This window comes from Artemia sp. Qi Xiang Cuo, chromosome 11, assembly GCF_049724085.1.
Source record: "Artemia sp. Qi Xiang Cuo chromosome 11, ASM4972408v1, whole genome shotgun sequence".
In the NCBI taxonomy this organism is placed as follows: Eukaryota; Metazoa; Arthropoda; class Branchiopoda; order Anostraca; family Artemiidae; genus Artemia; species Artemia sp. Qi Xiang Cuo.
In genome coordinates, this window is record NC_142804.1 from 27,615,787 (window position 1) to 27,638,291 (window position 22,505).

The window sequence follows — 22,505 nt, forward strand, 5'->3', positions numbered from 1 at the left end:
CTAGCAGAGGCCATACTTGTATTCTTTCAGTTATAAACCATTTTTCCGGATTTACTTTTGTAAAAGCATTGAAAAATCAAGGGGCTTATGCCACCAGTAAGGCGTTAGCGAAATTATTTTTACAATTTGGCGTTCCAAATAAAATTTTGAGTGACAACGGAAGCAATTATGTTTCAAAGGTAAAAAAAGACTTAATGAGTTTTCTTAATATAGAGAAAATGGTGACAGCTCCGTACCACCCACAAGCTAATTGTAAAATAGAAAATAGGCATAAAATATTTTCGAATGTATTAAGCATTTATACAAAAGACAACAGGAACAATAGGGATCAATTCTTACCTTATTTAACTAACGTAATAAATACTGCTTACTCAGAAACAACCAAAGACAACCCTTTTTATTTACTTTTTGGTCGTGATTTTAGAATCCCGTATGATGAGATTATTAAATCTCGGCAGTATTATAATAACTCAGAGGATTACAAACAAGAATTCATAAATAGGATGAGGAAGACTTATAAAAGTTAGGCAAGAGTTTGAAAAATGTAAAATAAACCAAGAGCTAAGAAACCAACCCAAAGTCAAGGGGAGTATAGATTTCAAAATAGGAGACTGCGTCTACCTTAAGAACGAGGCAAAAACAGAAGGAAAAAAACTTTCCAACAAATATTCTGGACCGTACAGAATAGTCAAAAAGTACGATAACGACTATACTTTTAAAATGGAGAACCCCGATAGCGGAAGAACTTATAAGGCACATGTTAGGAGACTAAAAAGAGCCAAATTTCCAGAGAGATGGGTAGCACACCCCTCCTCTACTGATTCGTCAGATTCGGAAAATGAGCCACCTAAATCAAGATTGTCAGAGCTAAAACCCTTGAATTTTAAACGAGATTATTTTGAAGATGAAATCGATGAGAAAAACTTTGAAGAATTTTTAGCAATGAAAAATCTAGTTATTCCTAAGAAAAAATCCCTAATACCAGGATTTTTCCTAAAATAAAAACACCAAAAGATCCAAAAAGTTATTCATGGGCGAGCGCAGAAGATTTAGATTATACAATATCTCCAAGAACCCAATTTTTCCCGATAGAATTTCGACCCCTTGTCCCCCCAAAAGATTTACAGACGATATGGTTTCCCCTGCAACACCAATAGAAAGGCCCCTGTCTTTACAGGAGGAATTAAACAGAGCTGTAGAAACCCCCGGTATTACTTTAAAGAAAACTCCTCCCAAAGATTTAACTAAAACAAACCTGCGAGAAGCTATGGATTTAATTAACTTCCCCATAAAAACGAGTCAAAGTACATTGCCCGAAAATAAAACTCCCAAGGATGACCAGCAAGGACAATATCATGATATAACTGCGTCCAGGGTCAAGCCTAAACAGTGGACTTCATGGAGGGAAACCTTACTGCAAAAAATTCCCCATCCCCCTGAAGACATGGCATTCAAACAGTGGAGGAACCCCGCGAAAATTCTTGATTCCTCCCAAAGCTCTCAAGAATCTTTAAAATCTCCCGAGTTGAAAACTCAAGACGAGTACTTAGGGAATAAACCTTCTACTTCCAGGGGAGTAGAAATTTACGAAGGAAGGGCAGGTGATACCTCAAAAAGTGCCACCTTTAAAATGTTCTAATCCGGATTCGTCAGAAACTAGTTTTGAAGAGTTTGATGGCGAATCAGACCATATAGTAGTTAAAGAAATAGGAAAATCAAGACCAACTTCAGCAGCCGCACACGCGAAACAAACGAAATTAAAAGGGCAAGAATTTTTGACAAAAACAATACAAAAAGTTTGACCTTATTTTGTTAGAAAAACCCAAAAAGAAAAAACCGCAAGAAACAGAGGAGAAAATAACGACACAGTCAGGCAGAACGGTTAAAACACCTGACAGATGGAAATATCCCTAATTAATGTAAAGAAAAATTTCAAATCACTTATGAATATCAACATGTGATCCACCAAAATAAATTTAACAGTGTACAAGTAAAGTTAACCAAGTCAACATTAATTAAAAAAAAATAATACGAGTGATGTCAAAACATTGCTGATCAGGGAGAAAGGCCCAAAGTGGGAGAGACTGTCCCTATACTCCTCCGTGGAATTCAACTTATACTCCTACAAAATGAACTATGGAAATCATCCCCTACCCAGTATTAAGTTGTGTAATGAAATCTAAATAGACGGACCACGTTTTGTGGGAAGTCTGGGGGTGAGCTCGCCCTCAAGCAGCGTTTGGTTTGTTGCGGGCGTGCAACATTTACAAATGAAGACCAAAGATTAACGTATGTGGATGATAGATACGGATTATTCTCATCCAATTTCGGGTGGAACATACTATTGATCGTATGTTTCGTATTCGTGATTTCCCTGACCATGAGATTCTTACTGACTTATAATTATATGAAAATCCTGAGACTAAAAAGACGAAAACCAAGAGAAGAACACGGGGAAACAGCTGAAATGCAGAGGTTAAACCCGGAACCCCATGAGAACGTCTAAGCCAAGAAAAGGGGAAGACATGAGAAAACGAGTGGGTATAGAGGTCTCCACTCGTCCTTGCTATGTCTTGTTAGCTCATTGTAAGGTTGTTTGCGTAAAACCGTGTGGCTATGACGCTGCAACATGCGTTTCTTAAGCAGCACGGACGGGCTTGAACAATGTAGGCATGAAATATGTTGTAAAATTAGACCTCAAAATTAATCATTTAGCATAACCTCTGTTTAAATGATTATTTTAAATCTAATGTAAAATTAACTAAGTGTTGAAAGAAGTTAAAATGAAGTGTATGTAGTAGTGTATATTAGAAAGCATAATGAGACCACGCTCAAAGTTAAAGAATTAATCTTTTATATCGTCGTCAGGCTATAAAAACTTAGAGGAAACTTCTATGTATTGAATTTCCCAATGGGAATTTTGCATATGTATTTCCACCAACATGATAAAAATTTCGTTTTGTGTACTAATATTAGTGTATTTATTGAACTCTGTCTCGTAGCGTAAAATTCATGTACCCAATCAATACGTGACTTATTTGTACTATGAGCATTTACTTTAAAGAACGTGTGATTTTGCCCCGTTATTTTTATTACAGGAAGTAGATTGACACATCGGATATCGAGCATTACAATGAGTTGCCCAGTGCAGATATAACCTAGTAGTATCTATTTTCATCATACCTCAACCAACGAAGAGTACTCACCATACACTACAGGCAATTTTCATCCCAGCTTCGTCTACGAAAACAACAGTTACCCTTGATCATTGTTTCCTCGACCATGAACCATATTACGTACCAGGTAACATTATATTTGAATCTCAGTATCCAGTGCATTATCGAACTATATAATCACATAAATCCTGAGAACCCCATCGATCAGTACAAGATATGCGTACATAAATATCGCCTTGGATAATCATTATGGACCCATATACCATATGACCGTATAGTTACGAAATTTGATGACCCAAAAAACTATTTATGTATCACAGACTCACGCGTCGAATCCCTTTCGACCATCTCTCGGAATCCATCCTATCCCCTCTGTGTGGAAAGTTCATATCTCTGTTATTCCATAAATGTTACGAGACAATGGACCTGGAAACCAAAATTAACCCCAGTGACCAACCCCTCAGTGACAATATACCCCTTTCACAAGTTAAAGACAATATGTTGAAGGAATCACTATAGTTTGATGTCGACCTGTTCCAAACCCAAACTTCAATTCCCCCGTGATTAACCTAGGAATTACCGCAAAGGTTAATAGACGCAAGCCATGAGCTAAAAATTTTATAAGAGACATAAATGAACAATTTAATGCGAGAATACACTCTCTATGTGCCTAGCGATTTGATCAAATCAAACAACTATGAATTCAGGGGCAGCGTTTCCAAAGTAAAGAACCAACTCTCCATGTATGATTTTTTTTTCTTGGTTACGTCGTATGGTAGGGCTGATGATATATATTTGGGAGGGGGCTTATTCCATAGGACGTGGAGTATTCTGGAATATTCTAATGTCACATAGCCGATAGATCCAATAAATATGTCTTTTGGGATACATTGATCCCCTACTGTCCTTGAGACAAGGGCTATAATTTATGCAAATTGACAAGTCTCTAAAGACTGGTTTATAGTGAAAAAGGAGGGCATGTTTAATCTTGGGTGTCCTGTGACTAGAAACTTTCAGGGATCGTTCCCTGGATCAGAAGGATTGCATATTTTTTCGGATAGATTTTGGTGGGGTGAGTCGGCGGACCGAGAAGCTGTTCAAATAAATTTCTGTCCTCGACCAGTTTGAAGTATAGAGCCATAATTAGTTTGGCCAAGATAAACATAATGCACCAAAAATTGTTTTGGGCATGCGCCCCCTCCTCCATAAAAATAAGTTCCAAAACAGGGCAAAATGCTTTTTTTCAAGATTGGCTTAAAAAATTGTATCCTTAAGAGGACCCTGTTGCAGAATGGAAAACGGAAAAATTTGTTGGCTCTCCCACAAGTGGGGCTCGACAGATGACCAAAGAAAGGCTAAAAACTAAAGTATTTATCTTTGCATTCAAGGGATGGTCGTAGAAACTTGGGAGACGGATCATTACCTAGGAATTTGAATGTTCTATTGCCATTTTAAGGGCCAAAAATGATTCGAGAACAATCAGTACCCCTTCAGTACCTCCATAGTCCCGGTAATATTAAATAAACCTTTTTAGATTGCTGTTTTCTTCAGAAACATCAGAAGGTCTAATAATAATGTCTTCAGGGTTGACGCCACTCCCAAAGCCCCGGGAGCAATGGCCCTAAACTATGAGAACTACCCGTTGTTCACATTTGTTTTTAGTAAAAAGAAGGTCGTATTTGATCTTGGTGATCCAATGAGCAAGGACATCTAAGGAATTGGTTGCTAGGCCAAATTCCCGGAGCTTCCCAACAGTATATTTAGGAAACGACACACGTACCCAAGTAAACAGAAAGACGCTTGTACAGCCGAATTTTCAAATTATCTGCAGCAAGTCAGGAATGGTTTGGGGATCGACTTGGTGCTTCCAGAGAAAGAGTTGGGGGTCAAGCAAACCCCAGACTTTACCTTGAGAGAGGAGATGGAGCCTATAGGGGTAAATTGGAAGACACTTTGTGTATTCAAGTTATCAGACTAGCATATCTTCAATATCTCCGGAAGGACTTGAGGGATACAGTTGGTGCTTTCAGGTACTGTTCGGTAATAGAAGTGGTAGGTTGGGGCCAAAGGGTTTAAATTTTTTGTTGAAGGAGAGAGAAGGGGCTAATTTCTTTTTGTTTCCGTACAACTGAAATGTTTTACACTATAAGCTCCCATGGGACTTTGATCTATGTACGGTTAAGTAGCAAGATAAATCGAAATACGCTTGGTTTTGCCAGGCCATCATACTAGCATATTTAAACATCTCAAGGATGGCTAGTGGCCCCACGAATTTGAGGCTTTGGTCCAGAGAATTTCCCCTGGCTTCTCTCAGAGAATGAGGCAACTAGTCAGGGTTAAATTGGCTGTGATAATTAAAAGTGTGACATATGCCATTTTGTTTGAAAATGAGCTATGTATGTGTGTGAGTAAACTCAGCACGAGAAATCGAAGGGTACAGTCAAAATTGTCCTATATTGTACCGTAACGAAGATAAAAAAAAGACATAGGCCAGTTTTGACCGAAGAAGATTATCTTATTAAGCTATAATGGCATTTGTCTTCCTTTTCGTCAAGGGAAAAGGAGATTTACGCCAAAATGGATTAATTTTTAATTCGCTCAGAATACTCTTCACAGAAGAGGATAGGAACTATCTACCAAAATGGATTAATTTTGAGTTCGATCAGAATACTCTTCACAGGAGAGGATAGGAGTTATCTATAGGAAAAGGTAGATATACGCCTTAAATTTAATAATTTCGACCTCGCTCGGAATATTTAAGTTCAATTTATACCGCTGAAAAGAACATAAAAAGTTGGTTTAGAAAATATTCCCTGTAGCCTATATGCATTAGTCTCATGCTTCAGAGTGACCACAACCGACAAATTTTTTTTCTGCTTTTTGGCTCTCCTGAAAAGTTACAAAAATGGCGTATGCCGCACTTTTTATTATAACAGCCGAAATGGAAAAGGCTCTGTTCAGCTAAGTTTACAGCTTTGGGCCCGCAAGGCAGCCTTTACCCAAAAATCTCGTCTCTTCGTATATGTACATGCTAGTGTTAATGTCTGCAAATTGGTTAATGTCGACATTCATGGGTGAATGTCCTAAGTACTTTTTTTTCTCCTTGGATTTAGTCAGCGTTCCCAGTCACCTTTTTCAATTTAATGCAAGGTTTGACGATCACAAAATAGGTTAGACTATGTTTGGTTAGACGAGGTTAGGTTAGCTTAAGTTAGGTTTTAAACCCATTTCTGATATTTAGAACCAAATTTAACCTAATCTAATCTAACTTTACCTACACTAACATAATCTAACCTAAACTTACTTTAACTTTTACCATCATAGCCTGCATAAGACTGAAAAAGCTGACTCGGAGAGCTAATTGAATCCAAGCAGAGAAAAAGGAATTTCGATCATTCACCGGTGAATAACGACATTAACGAGATTTCGGACATTCATGGTAACATACATATTACCATAATAGCGTCAAGTTACAAGTTCCAGGAAGTTACAAGTTATAACATGTTTTGGGACTTGATAGGTGCACGTGAAGCATTGATTTTATTTGTCAGTTACTTTTAAAACACTATCACAAATCAAATGAAAATACCTAGTTTGACAAAGAAAGAAGTTAACAAGAAAATTGAAGCCTTAAAAAAACAGCCTAAACACTAACTTATCTAACCATTTTTTATGAAGAGATGCCATCTGACAAAACTAATGGGAAGCGAAGGAGTGTAGTGCGGCCCATATTCCCTTTCCGATTTTTAAAACAACAAATTTTTAAAATCCTTTTTGTCATTTACTGATGAATTACAAGAATTTTGCTCAACTTTGGTAGTCCCTAAATGAAATCTGTAGTTCTGTATTGTAAATGTCGCATCCTTTTATTTTAAACCAAATATGCACAATTCATTATTCGGTTTATTGTAAGTTTATAAAATCTAAATCTATGTCTTACAAGAATCTCGGGGAACATGAGCAAAACAATCAAAAGGGGAGAGTGAAATGTTTATCTCCGATTTTCCCCTCAGTGCTACATCAGCAGTGGGCCGTGAGTCAGGATTGAGCTCGGAAAACTGAAATACGTCGCCTCTTTGGCACCTTTGAAAGGCAATAAAAATAGATACGACACTGGAAACGCATTTCTCCCGCAATCTTGTTTCTCTTTGACAGTGTCAAATTTGTGGATTATGGAGGAATATGAAGAGCGCTTAAGAAAGCAAGCTGCTAGAAAAGGACGCTCTGCTTCTATTTGTGTTCCACCACCTGATCCGTTGCAAGATGTAGCTGCAGCACAAGCCTTACAAGCTGCGTACCAGTTGTCTCATAGTAAAGATAGTCCAAAAAGAAATGCAGCAAGAAGATCTAAAAGTGAAAGACTACAAGGAATTAAACCAAGAGTGAAAAAAAGAGCAGGGCCAATTGACCAGGTTCCATCAGGAAGTGAGAAATGCATATCTGGAGGCTTCGATGAACAGGAGTCTTACAACCCATTTTTGAAACGCATACCCAGTACAGGTAAGATTTCAATATTTTCACTTTACACGATTTAAATTTAATGAATTTTAGGCACTCTAATACGTAATGAAATACATCTACTCGCCATCACAATAAAAGTATTTCGTTAAATGTCCTTGAAACCAAAATTTGTTGGATTAAAGCGAGCTGTAACTAACTTTCTATAAGCAAATTTAAATTGTTTAATTTTAAGTAAGTTGAAAATCAGGAAGGTAAATTCTTTCTATTGTCTCCCAGTTCACAGACGTATATACTTAAAAGACAAAATAATTATTAAGCCTTTTAGAAGCCAAATCCATTGTATCAATTAGGGTGACGGGGTACCGTGGACATAATCTCTTCAAATTACCCCCCCCCCTTCCATGATTAAAAGATACCTTTTTTGGCAGTTTTATTAAAAAACATTCTTTCAGACGATTGAAAAAAATTTGGATGTCATTTGGTTTTTGGAGCATAAAATCTCCCCCCCTTAATTCTTGCAAGTTGGTGCCACGTTCAAATTTACAATGTTCAAGTTCAAAATCATACGAGTTTTTATCTCAAATTCATCTAGTTGGCCAGGTGAGTTTTTATACAAGAAGGATTAATATAGAATAACAACAATTTTAAGCTATTGATTACTAAATATAGCCCTGTTTGAATAAGTCTAATGGTGCTATTATATTTTTTCCGTTGGTTGGGCGACAACCGTGTCAATTTTCTTTTCTGTTTTTTTTTTTTTTTTTTTTTTTGCCAGAAAAACTTTTCTTTTTTTCCTGAACGTAATAAACTTTTGCACACTTGTATGCATTCGGTCTTCTAAAGAGGGAGGAGGAGATGAATTCCCTCTGACTTCCACGGTGGGTTCCTTGAACAAGATATACTAAAATGTATTTAATAGTATAACAACAAATTTTCCCTTCACAAGGTGAATAGTCACCTGTAATATCATAATATCAAATGCAGTGCGTTTTCTGTTTGTTTACTATACTTTTTTTTATAAAGATACAGTAAATAGGACTGTGGAGGGTGCAATTCAAGAACTATTCTATGGAAAACGATTCTCAAGTAATTTTTGCCTGATATCTATATTTATTTTCAGCATCTCAGCCTATAGTCATGGTCTAAGCTATTTAATTGTTTGTTTTACTCAAATAACCAACTTAGCAGCAGCGGCGTTCGGAAGTATAGAGAATTATTTTCTAGATGTATTTTAATTATATCAGATGCTAGAAATTCTAGCATCTAGAAAAAAGAGAAAAATAGTCTTTATAGATATAAGCCTAGCATTTAAAGTAAGACCTAAATATGGTAAAATTTATTTGAACATAGACAATAGTGGCGTTTTTTTTTCGTGGGTGGTTTCGTGGTTTAATCGTGTTTTGGCATTTTTTCGTTTTCGAAAAAACACGTAACAGCATGTTTTAAAAAAACTTCGTTTTTTTGCGAAACACGAAACATCATGTTGCCTGTTCGACTGTCTGTTTCCTCAAAGTTGGAACTTGCTCTTTGTGCGTGTTGCGTGTTCGATTGGTCCCTATCCAGATAGAAAAAAGTTATCTGTAGATGACAAAAGAAAGGATAAGATGGAAGGGAAGAAAATGGACATAGATACTGATGAATATGCGTTTTTGAATAGAGGCCAAGGTGAAACATATGTGTACAAGAAAACAGGCAAGTAAAAAGCTCAGAATTTTTCCACATGTTTCCACAGTTTTGAATATTTTGCCACTTTTCCTAAAATGTGTTTTTAGACGTTCAACAAGGAACATGGACAGAGAACACGAAAGCGACAAAAACTGCGTTTTTGGGCTAGAACATGAAACTTGGAACATGAACCATGAAACACGGAACTTCGAAAAAAACGCAGCTAATATTCGCTTTGAGCAAAGCTCTCCATTGATATCTTTTAAGGTATTTCTGTCTATTTTGTGTGTTAAATGAATAATATTATTTCATAAGCTGTAGTAATCTCCATTCTACTAGATCAGTTTTTGGATCTCTTTAAAGATAAGCTGAACCAAGATCTAGCAGCTGAAAAATATTTTTTCTTTGAATAACCCATTTCATCTCAAAAAAGTATTTTCGACAATCGTTTGTCATTACTTGAACGCTCGGGATGGGGCATGGGCTCTTACTCATTTCCCAAACGCCATTCAAACTTGCAAAGATTAAGATCAGAGCCAATTTATTGAATTCTGTTCGTAAATGCTTCAGTTTAGCTTGGTCCATGCAACACTAGTTCAAGATTAGATTTTATTGTTTTAAACCTTTCAAAAGTGGAAATGAATACACCCTCTACATCTGCAAATAGGGCAGAAATGGAACCATCAAAGAATAAGAAGGTGGATATAAAGTGAATATAATTTCCTGAATGAAAAGGAAATAATTCAAAACGAAAATAAGACTTAGTGCTTTTTATATTCAATTCAATTTATTTATAACCCGTCAAAATAAAAAAGGGCGCAGATCCCCTATATGATAGAGTACATGAGGGAAAAAAAGAGAAAAGAGAAGAACTGAACAAAATTATTATACACTGAACAAAATAAGTAGTTTTTACAATCATAATAATTATAGATATAGTCATAAATTATATATCATAATATATGATTATAATAATTATGATAGTGATATATGATCATAATAATATATGATTATCATAATATAAGCACTTACAATAAGTGATTTTTATAATGATATTCGTACTATAACTAAACAGGCCAAACCGGTTGTAGTTTGGTCATGGACTTTGGTAGAGGGAGATCCCCTTCAGGAATCATGCTATTTATTACCATAAATCAACAAACCCACAAAAATTAAATAAATGAAACCCAAAACGAATAGAAATTACAGTAAATAACCGAGTCAAATTCAAAATGAGCAGAAATTAACATAAGTCGGGCTCAAAACCCCTATGCCTACCCCATGCCAGAACATCATTTGCACTTTACTGAAAAAAATATAAATGTTTTTACTTTTATAACTTTAATAAATCAAATAATATTAACATTTTGAATAATAAATATCAGAATATGTATATTAAACTGACAATGCACATTCATTTCAATTTTGTGAGAAATGGCGGGCGTGGAAGTGGTGTTAGTTAAAAAGAGCACAAGTCCTTTGAATTTCCAATCAAATGAGCCCTTTTTCAAGTTTCTACGACAAAGATTTCAATAACAACCTTATATGCCCCCGGGGCATAATTTATAACCTTTGCCCTGAAGACTGTGGGGGGAGTTTCCTGCTCAAAGGTATAATTTCCTGAACTTTAAACTGCGTGGAACAAAATGACTATCTCAGAATTTTGATTGGATGTATTTGGGGAAATGGTGGGCGTGGAAGGGATGTTAATTGCCTTCCAATCACTTTCGACTATTAAAAAGGGCACTAGGCATTTCAATTTCCAATCGAATGACCCCTTTTTGAAGTTTCTACGAGAACGCTTTCTACAAAAATCTTATATGGCCCCTGGGTACAACTTACAACTCTTGCCCTGAGGGCTGTGGGGGGGGGGGTCGTCATCCTCAAAGACCTAATTTACAGAACTAGCAACTTCTTTGAACAAAATGGCTATCTTAAAATTTTAATTGGATGTGTTTGGGGAAAAGGTAGGCGTGAGAGGGGGGTTAGTTTCCCTCCAATCACTTTCGACTATTAAAAAGGGCACTAGCCGTTTGAGTTTCCAATCGAATGTGCCTTTTTTGAAGCTATTACGACAATGCTTTCTATAAAAACCTGATTTGCCACCAGGGCATAACTTACAACTCTTACTCTGTGGGCTGTGGGGGACTGTCTTCCTTAAAAACATAATTTCTATCTGGAAATCAACTACACTGAACAAAATGGCTATCTCAAAATTTTGATTGGATGTGTTTCGGAAACTGGTGGGCGTGGAAGGGTTGTTAGTTGCCTTCCATTCAATTTCGACTATTAAAAAGGGCATAAGACACTCCAATTTCCATTTGAATGAGCCCTTTTTGAAGTTTCTACGAAACTTATTCGTCATAATGTTCCCTGGTCTAAAGGAAAAAAATAATAAATGATACACTGTGGCAGCATCGTTCTTATATTCTCCCAGGGCATAACTTAAAACCCTTGCCCTGAGGGTTTTGGGGGAGTGTCCTCCTCAAAAACTTATTTTCTTTCTGGAAATCAACTACGCTGAACAAAATGGCTATCTCAAAATTTCGATTGGATGTGTGTGGGGAAATGGTGGGCGTGGAAGGGGTGTTAGTTGCCTTGCAATTACTTTCGACTAATAAAAAGGACACAAGCCATCCCAATTTCCAATCGAATGAGTCCTTTTTGAAGTTTCTACGACAACTCCTTCGATACGAAGTGCCCTGGTATGGAAGAAGAAGATGAGCTAAGACATGCGAAGCTATCGATTTTTTCCAAGTCTTGTTCGTAAATTACGAGCTGACAATCAGACTGTAAATTTATGTCCATGACTTTAGCCGAGAGAAATATGCTATCTCATTTAGCATTGCTTAGGCAGTTGCTCGATCAGGAGCAAGAGCATTGACGTCATCCGCGTAGTCTAGGTCAGACACGTTAATGCCTAATCCCTTAACGACACAATCAAAACTCGAGAGTGCTCTCTCCAGAATCTTGTCTATACAGTAGTTAAACAAAAGAGGGAACAATATATACCCCTGTTTTACACCGCTATCCACATTGAAGGGCTCAGTTAATTCAACTAGCCCTCTTACAGTCGATTTGCAATGCTCTTAGTAGGCCTTCGACAGCTCTATGAATTCTACCGGGATACCCTTATTCTACCATGACTCACCAATGGTTTTCGCGGGTAACAGATTTGAAAGCAGCCACAAAATCCAGAAATATGTCAATTATGGGAGGTTATAGCGTTCGCAGTGTTAGAAAATAAGATGAAGAGTAAGGATCTGGTCAGTGTACCCTCACCCTCTTATAAATCTGCATTGACTTTCACGGGTTCACTCATCCCTTGCTGCCTCAAACCTTCTGAGCAAAACATTGTGAACACATTTGTAGCCTTGTCCGTGAACAATATCCCTTGTTATCCCTATTGGACATGTTTTCACTGCTGAAAACTGGAGAAACAATTATAAGCGAAGTTTAGTAAACTTGGTAAATTTGTAAGAAACTGTTTTTAAACTGAATACAATAAGGCAAGATTAGTAAATTTACGGCCAACTATTTGAAAAAACTTGTTAAAATTGATGAATCGCAATAGTTACGCAATATTAGTTTATATGAAAGGGGATGCATAATACAAAGCAGAAAATTGCTGCGTCCGCTGCAAAGCTGCTTCCCTATTTCTCTTTCTTGTTTTTTTTTCTGTCTATAAAAGAAAATCCAAACAATTTAGAGCCTTTCTCATTTGAATTCGGACTAATAGTTTTTCGCTTATGGCACTGATGAAGCGAAATTTACAAGCTGTGCTCTAATAGATGGCTTTATTACCAAACGCTGAATTATTGTTAGTATTTCCTAGTTACACTAGACAAAATTTCATACGAAAGGTAATTTCTCAGAAACAGTCGTTTTACCCGTTCAATTAAGCATTTTTGGCAATAAAAACGGCCATTTCATGCACAACAGTTTGTTTTCATAATGCAATTTTCGGTTATGGTTTAGTCTAGTCTTTAGCTGAATACAAGCAAAATCCGTATTGACGTCACTTATGCTAAAAAAACGTAAACAATTTATTTGAAAGTTATTTTATAGATAAATGTTCCCGAGTGCAGACCAGTTTAAAGTTAAGGCATTAAAAGCCGCTTGAGTTTTCCAGACTACTCTTGATTTTAAATTCAGTCCTTAGAAAACATTAAAACAAGACAGTTCCCTTCCAGAAAGGTATATTAATGGATAAGAGAAGGGTTTCTTTTTCATGCAGTTTGCCCGAGGACACAAGTAAGTTTCCAAACAGAGTTAAGCTTGCATTAGAAGGGAATAATCAGAGCTTTGAAATACCTCCTTTAAATGAAACGTTCCAAAACATGGTGAATGAAAGTTATAGTAATTTCGCCATCAACAGCTTCTAGTATAGAATTTTCAAGCTTATTTTCATGATTTGAATATTTTTTGGAGTGTATTTAGATATTTTGCCCATGCAGTAACTATTATATAGCCCATGCTCCTTGGCTATCCAGATATGGACCCCTCTTGTCCCCCTCTATAAAAATGCTGGTGCTACTCCTCAGCCCCTAACCTTTCTAAAGCCCAGAGAACTGTTTCCGCTTGACTAAAAACTATTTGCTTTTCGAGAATTATTTTTATATTTTAATTTGTTTATTTATCATAACCTCCTTGTAATTGGTTTAAAGATTTAACCCTTGGTTAAAGGTTACAAAACAAGTTTTCAAGATTTAATCATTTGCACTTCATTGAAAAAAAAAATTATTTTTTAGCTCATTTTATATAGTACCGAGCTCAGGATTTTGCAAATATTTTAGTTATGACAAATTTAAGGTTTCCAAAAGCTATTTAGAAGAAATTATCCCGATTTATGCAGATGAATAATTTCAAATGAAGATACACGTCAGTGAATTTCATTAGAAAATATGATTTTAAATTGACACACTTAGACCAGTTGTGTTCTTGTAGGATTGAAGGACTGCAGGTCTACCAGCTCATTCGTTTCCCTAGACCTAAACTCAAAAAGGGCTATTCTAACTGAACCAATGGTCAAAGACAAATGAAATAGGCCCTTCTGAACGTTCTAACCCTCTTTGTAACTTCAAACTGATTAGAGTGACAATGCCCCTTTTCTTGCCTTTTTGGGCCGGGGTCTCATCGTGGCAAAATATCATTTAAGATTGGAAGTAAAAACTATTACTCAATCAACAAAGATTGAAATTTGCAAAAACAATATTTGTATAGACAGAATTCCGGAAATACACTTAAAAATGAACAGAGATTAAATTGAAAAACACAATTTTCAGATTAAAATAATACTATGCTCGGTTAGCTCAGTTGGTAGAGCGTGGCACTTTTAAAAGGGATAAACATTATCAAACCGTTTATGGTAACGAACTGTAAGTAAGAAGTGCCTCAATCCCATAGTAACTGAAACTCTAAATAAGAAAATTTCGGTAACAATAGTTACGTCAAAAGAAGTAGTTTATTATGCTGATTCCAAATGTGTAAAATGCGTTAGGTTTAATTTTACCAATCAAAAGCTACGAGCTTCAGAAAATTTGCTGGATTTCGACCAAAGGGAGGAAACAGCCCCAAATTGCCAAGAAATGTTAATGGAAATTGCTCCATCAGCCTCAACACACCAAATGACCCTACTATAGAGGTTTCAAGCTCCCATCTTCAAAAATATGGAATTGTTGTATTTTTTCCAGAAGAAAAGTCACGGATCCGTGTTAATTTGTTGTTTTTTTTCTGTCAGTTTGTTACATCATTAGAATACACAACTGGTCGTGCAACTGAAAAAAAAGACAGTTAGTTGTGACCAGTAGATGGAAATACGCTTGATGAACCTCTCTTACTTTCTCTCTCGTTTCCAAACATGAAAAGTAATTATCGATGTATACTATAAATGTAAAATAAAAAGTGGTATAGCCTATGCACAGTTTATATAATTATCCAGTAAGTTTACCGCAGATGATTTCTGGCTCTTCATTCTCGGTGCGAACAAAAAGCTCCTCCCACTTATTTCTGCACTTATTGGTTGAGCCGGCCAAGTGGTTCCGTCAGTACTTGTTCCGTAGGTGATTATTCTTTGTCTACCCGTGAAAAGATCTAATGCCGCTTATGTTTATAGGTTCTCTGGAGCACTTGCACCTTGGTCCGGGTTTTTATAATGGGTGAGATAGGGAAAGATCATACTGGTAATTATATAAACTGTGAGCCTATGCACATTACTTTTGGGCGTGATGATATGATGAATTGCAGCTGAATAAACAATTCCACGATGCACGAAGGAAGTGGGAAAAATTAAACCAAAGAGCATTGCACAATTCAGTGATGTTAAAAAGCATTTGACCAATTTGTTTTGCAATAGGCAGTGACTAATCGAGTGCTAAAGATCCGAAGAAGATAATAAGCATAAAAAGAAATAGATGCTTAAATAAAAGTTCAAATAGGGATAAAATCCTTCTAATAGACAGTGATGATGATAACAGTGATAGAAATTCACAAAAATACCAGATATTTCGGTCACATATACAGTGACCGTCATCAGTAGTAAAACTAAATATCTGGTATTTTTGTGAATTTCTATTACTGTTATCATCATCACTGTCTATTAAAAGGATTTTATCCCTATTTGAACTTTTATTTATCGTCATGGAAAGGCAGTGTGGTCTCCGAAATTATCTACGTCATAGATGCTTAAAAGATAAAAAATTCAGGGGCTCTTCCAGATTTTCAAAACATTCATAGCCGGGTTTTCAAAACATTCATTTGAGCTTTCAGCGAAATATCGGTCAAAAAGTATACGCAGATATTTGCCTAAATTGTTGTGTATGTTTAGATATTGAAGGACAAAATGATCAGTCGTCAAGTTTTATTTATTCGTAGCTTGGCTTCAGAGCATAAGAAGTAATCGTTATTTTGGTAATAATGTGTTTTGAAAGACAAACAAGGGTACTTACCTATTATCCTGATTCCACTCAAGAAGTGAAGTAATAAAACTATCCTTATCTCATAATATAGAGAATCATTGTAGCTAACACATTTTGCATGCAGCTCTGCTATACTTTGCCCCCCCCCTAAACCCTCCTCCCCCAATGTGCAAATATATAGCCCAAATTATATATTTTCAATGCATTCTGCCACCCGTAACTTGTTTTTCCAGATTTATTTCATCACAATTGGTTTAATTTACAATTAGACGGGTTGAAACAAGAGAGATGCATTGGAAGAATAGATGGAAAATACATAATTTGGGCTATATATTTGCGCATTAGAGGGTGTTGGGGGTGGATTATAGAGGGGCTGCTTGTAAAACGTATTAGGTACAATTATTCTACGTATTATTAAGTAAGAATTGTTTTCTAACTTCACTTCTTGAGTAGGGTCGGGATAATATGTAAGTTCCCAAATAAGTATATATTTGTTTTCCTTCTCCCTAATGTTAAAAGAAAAACACATTATGAATTTGATATGTGACCGCTAATTAAATACAATTTAGGATGACAGATATATGTGTTTTCCAACGGCTTGCACTGAAGTCCTTACTCTAAAAGCTTATGCAACTTCTTCCCGAATTCCTACTATTTATTTGAAACACGGAAGAATCTAAGTTTAAGAATCTAAGTTGTCACTAAAATTTATTCCCTTTTTAAAAAAGTGCTTTTACAGGTCGTCTGCTTGGAATGAGTGATAGCGCTGGTGCCTTAGTCTTTAGTGAAGATTCACCTCGATCAGGATCTCCAACCAGACAAAAACGCTTCCAAAGACCACCTATGCCTTTAACACCTGGAGATTCTCCACGTCAAACACCGAGAACAGCCAGAAGTCGTAGCTACTATCGCCATCCCACCAAAACCAGTGAATTTAACCGTCGATCCCAAAAAAACTTAGACAGTTGTGGTGATGATGATGATGATGCCTACCGGATGAGAAATTTCAGCCTCACTCCTAAGGGTAAATTTTTTTTTTTTTTTTAAAGAATATTTGTTTAGGGTATTAAATTGTCGTTCTTAATGGTACCGATAGTATCAGGTCCACAAACAAAAGTAAAAAACTGCATACCGGGATGCTGATTTAAAGAGCTGCCTGTCGCACCAACATCCTGATCAGATGTTAAAGAGAGATCGAAATTCTGCAAACAGAATCTAACAACTAGCTCCTTGTGAATGCCTGTAAAACAGCATTTTGTATTAAAGTAAGCTTGACTTATTTAAATTTTCAATACTATACAACCTCATATATTATCAAACATATATATATATATATATATATATATATATATATATATATATATATATATATATATATATATATATATATATATATATATATATATATATATATATATATATATATATATATATATAGCTGTGTCTGTCCCTGACACGGCTAAGCTGTAGGATTCAGTAAGAAGCAGTAAGCAGTATTGATTCTCGTTGTAGCTTGTCTTCTAACCAGGGCTGTTGTCCCAGTGAAGCAAAACGTTGATTCACATCATCCTCTACTTCTGGCATTTTCATGTAATCTTTGCCATAGTTGTTTGTGTCTCACAATATGTCTTCCAAGGTTACGAGATTATGTTAATATTAGGCTAAGGGAGTCACATAATCTAAAGGATGTGCAAGGCGTTCTTCAACAGCTTCATCGGGGTCTAAACAGTACAGTTGGCCATATGAGTGTGGTTCAAAGTCACCGTCAGGGGGTGATGGATGTGGCGCTCAATTGATTTTGTAAAAAATTTGCTCAGCTAGTTTGAAGCTGAAAAATTCTGACTATTGATGGTTCGACCATCGCTTATGTTGAATGAAGCCGATCTGAAACATGTGTTCTAGTTTCAAATTCATTTGTGGAAATCTTTAGAGAGTAAGCGACGTCCTAAGATAAGGCAAACAAATTAAATTGGAAATTGTGGACGTGACAATGCAACTCGACCAAACAAGCTTCCTTTCTTTGCTACTCTTTACTCGGAAAAATAGAGGGCTTTTAAGTGACAACAAAGAACGTTGAAGGGTCCCAGTGACTTATAATTAATAATTGCTTAGTTTGCGGCATCTTTGTATGTTTGTACTGGGTTTGTGTCACAGTTTCTCGGCGTCGAAGATTGTGACGGCGTTGTTCTTCTAACCTAATATTTCTTTCTTGTTCACTTTCATTTTTGACTCATTTTGATTCTTACTTTTGTTTGTCTTCTAACCGCAAAATTCTTTATTCCTCACTTTTATTTTTGACAAGTTCTGATTTAACCGCATATATCATTATTCTTCAATTTTGTTTTGATTCGTTCTGATACTCATTGTCAAATGTCTTGCAACTGTATGTTTTTTTATCCTCCGTTTTCACCGCAGGGAGGTATATACAATTGATACTCAAATTACGCATTAGCTTAATCATGAAGTTGTTGTTTAATTTGAAGTCATGAGGTGTCATTTTCGTTTTTATTCCTTGTGATTGTCGTTGTCACATATCTTCTAAACGGGTATTTCTTTGTTCTTCACTTATGATTTTGATCTGTTGTAATTCTCGCTGCCACTGATATTCTAGCCGCATATTTCTTTGTTCTTCATTTTCAGTTTTGATTCGGTCTGATCCTTGTTGTTGCGTGTCTTAATACCACATACTCGAATTTCTTTGTTTTTTGCTTTTGTTTTTGATCCGCTGTAGTTCTCGCTGCCACTTATCTTCTAAGCACATAATCTTTGTTCTTCACTTTCGTTTTGACTCGTTGAGATTCTCGCTGTCGCATATCTCCTAGCCACATAATTCTTTGTTCTCCACTTTCATTTTTAATTCATTCTGATCTTTGCTGTTGCAAGTCTTGTAACAACAATTTTTTTTTATTCTTCACTTTTGTTTTGAATTACTTTAATTCTCGCTGCCACCTATCATCTAACCGCACATTTCTTTGTTCTTCAATTTTGTTTTCAATTCGTTCTGATCCTCGTTCTTAAATGTCTTCTTTTTGCATATTTCGTTGTCCTTCACTTTCGCGGTAGGCTTGTTTATATTTGATTCTCTAATTACGCATTAGCATCGTTATCCCATATCTTCTAACTGCTTATTTCTTTGTTCTTTACTTTCATTTTTAATTCGTTTTGATCTTCGTTGTCGCATGCCTTATAACTCTATGTTTTTTTGCTCCTCACTTTTGGCTTCGACTCGTCTTAGTCCTCGCTGCCGCTTATCTTTTAACCGCATATTTCTTTGTTTTGCACTTTCGTTTTTGATTCGTTGTAATGGTCGTTGTTGCAAGTATTCTCAACGTTTCGTTCTTTGTTCTTCATTTTCATTTATCGTTACTTTAGACATTTTTTTAATTCCGTCCACCCAAGCTTCTCAGATTGTTCTTGTCCTCTTGACGGTCTAGGATGTTCATTTTCATCCATTACGGATTTATATTTTTTGGGTTGTCTCCTTGATCTTGTCTCATTTGGTGGTCCAGCTTGTTCATTTTGAGCAATTATATTCTGGTCCTCTAGGCATTATGAAACTTCTTCAAACATCTTTTTAAGTATACTCATTATACTTGGTATTTCATGCTTAGCTAGGTTTCTTTTGAAATTTTGCACACGTCATCGTGGTTGCCGCATTAGCGTGAACAGCGGTAGCTTGGGCTTGAACAACAAGGAAAATTCATTGCCTTGAAAAAAAAGAGAGTGCGTGCCACCACGATATTCTGGGTAGAAATTTTTTTTTCCATCTTTTTCTCCGCAGCTAGTGGGGCACTGGATCATTATAGAGAGCTGTGTAATGGGTGATTTTAAAGGAAATTACTACCAGCAGTCATTTTTTTAATTAAAAAAAATATTTTTGAAATAAAATCAAATTTTTACTGCAAAATACATTTTTGTATAAAATATCGTGGCTGTAGCGATACATTCAACCTAGTAAAAAACTAATAAGGCCAATAGTAATCAAACAAAATAGCCCAGAAACACTAAAATGGTCTCAAATCGAAACACAAAATGCATAATATAACCATATTTGCCGTGGTTGCAGCGGTAGCAGTAAACCTAGTAAGAGATGAACACGTCCCAAAGCACAGTAAAGGCAATATATAGTAGCGAAAACTCCTATACTCTCTATTGACAATTTTTAAAACAGATCTAAAACCACACAAACTTCATGACCTCGCCTTTGCAGACGCGCAACGACGAATGTTTCCGATGGAAAACCAAGCAGCAACTAAAACTATGGCTCTGACGTATACAGGGTTGCCAACTTTTTGGTTAATGAATATGTCTCTTGAGTTTTAAAAATGTGTCCTTTTCAACCAAATTATGTCCATATTTTATCTATAATATGTCCATAATTATGTCCATCTTGAAATCTGAAAATCTAGTTTTTTTACGACTTGTAAACCTCTTTCAAAGTGGTCAGTTAACATCGAATATGAGAAAACGAAAAAGATTCATTAAGTACATCCATACAGAAGTAACTAGTGTGAAAGCACAAAAGTCATAAAAACATGCAAACAGTAAAAGCTACTTGTAAGAGCTTAAGGCTCATCTTCCTATGAGAATTCCTCTTGACAGGTATGATCGGTATGAGGGTCAGCATTTTCACTTCTTTTGGTAGGTTTTTTGCCGATCAGAGTAATTCTTGCGCATGTTATATCCAAGAGTCAAGCGACGATGTTGTACAATCCAAGAGTCAAGCGACGTTGCAGAGCGCTAGGTAAGCTGGATTGCCCTTCAATCACTTTTGACTCTTGAAAAGAGCACTAGAACTTCCAATTTTCTGTCGAATAAGCTCATTTCGAAGTTTCTACGACAACCCCATCTATGTGAAGTGCCTTGGTAAAAACAAATATAATAATATACTGTCTCCACATCGCTCTTCACTTCAGCAGTGTAATTGCGCGGCCTATAATTTATGGTTGTTTTGAGTTTTAATCATTATACAGATTCATATCCGCTAAATTTATCTCTGGATTATTATATATTCTTTGGACTATTTCGATCAAAATGGCTTGGCTGTCTCACAAAAGGGTGTCGGGGGGGGGGGGGGTTGTTGTTGTCCTCATATCACTGTTGGATCTTAAAAAGGAAATAGAGCTTTCGATTTCAAATCAAATGAGCCCCATCTGAAGTTTATAGACCACCCATTGCTTAAAAATTTTACATGCCCTCGGGGCATAATTTACAACCCTTTTCCCAGGGCTCTGGACGGTTGTTTCATCCCTGGAGGCGTGGTTATATGTTCTTTGGAGTATTTTTAACAAAATGACTATCTCAAAATTCATGTCGGATGCTTTTAGGGACAGGAGGACATGGGGGAGGGTATTATTGCCCTCCGACCATTTCTGACTTCAAAAGGGCCCTAGACACTCTGTCCCAAGGCATACTATTTATAAACAATGAAAGAAGTGCCTAGCTTACAGTCCCTACTCAGAGGGCTAGGGGGGCATCCCCATTGGCATAATTTCTGGACCTTTCAACAATGCTGAACAAAACAGATGTCTACAAATTTTCATTGGCTGCTGATTTTCGGAAATGATAGGCGTGGTGGGGGGAGGGGTTGTACTCAAATCACTTTTGACTCTTATAAATGGCACTAAACGTCGATCTTTGAAGCCCAATCTGAAGTTTATACGACTATTCATTCCATGAAACCTTGAATGCCCCCGGGGCATAGCTTACAACCCTAGTTCAAGGGCTTTTAGGGGGCTGTGTCAACGCAGAGGGTATTGTTATATGTTCTTTGGACCATTTTCATCAAAATGACTATTTCAAAGTTTCTGTTGGATGTATCTAGGGAAAAGAAGACGTGGAAGAAGGGGGTGGCTGTTCGCCCTCCAATCACTTATGATTCTTAGAAAGGGCACTAGAACTTTCAATTTCCAATCGATTGGCTTAAGAAGTTTCAACGACAACCCTTTCTACACGATCTGCCTTGGTCAGAAGTAAAAAATAAACTGTAACCTTGTCGCTTTTTTATTCATTAAATAAAAAAACAACAAGTTTTTTATACTTAAAGTAAGGAGCAACATTGAAACTTAAAACGAGCAGAAATTATTCTGTGTTTTAGGGGAGCTCCTCTCTTCACGCTAAAATTTTTTAAAGAACTTTTAAAAAGGGTTTTGACGGCCCTTGTGTTTCAAGAATCGCTCTTAAAAGAATTAGACAAAAGGTCGAACATTGGCGTAGAGAGGGGATATTGAGGAGGGAGTAACCCCTGTCATAAACAGAATAATTTCAGCTCGTTTCAAGTTTTAAT

The 22,505-nt window shown here is 36.3% G+C and overlaps 2 protein-coding genes across 2 annotated transcripts in view; one reads left to right on the forward strand and one right to left on the reverse strand.

Annotated features, from left to right (window-relative positions):
- Nucleotides 1-7,170, reverse strand: part of LOC148946829 (uncharacterized) — a 153,013-nt gene extending 145,843 nt beyond the window's left edge. Inside the window, exon 1 of the mRNA XM_089096639.1 lies at nucleotides 7,117-7,170. The gene's annotated coding sequence lies outside the window, so the exon portion shown is untranslated. The remainder of the gene's footprint in view (nucleotides 1-7,116) is intronic.
- A 50-nt stretch (nucleotides 7,171-7,220) lies between these two features.
- The window catches only part of LOC148946830 (uncharacterized), a 126,058-nt gene continuing 110,773 nt past the window's right edge, over nucleotides 7,221-22,505 (forward strand). The window contains exons 1-2 of the mRNA XM_089096441.1: nucleotides 7,221-7,676; nucleotides 16,959-17,243. Coding sequence (XP_088952567.1) covers nucleotides 7,349-7,676; nucleotides 16,959-17,243 — 613 coding nt within the window. The 5' untranslated portion in view covers nucleotides 7,221-7,348. The remainder of the gene's footprint in view (nucleotides 7,677-16,958; nucleotides 17,244-22,505) is intronic.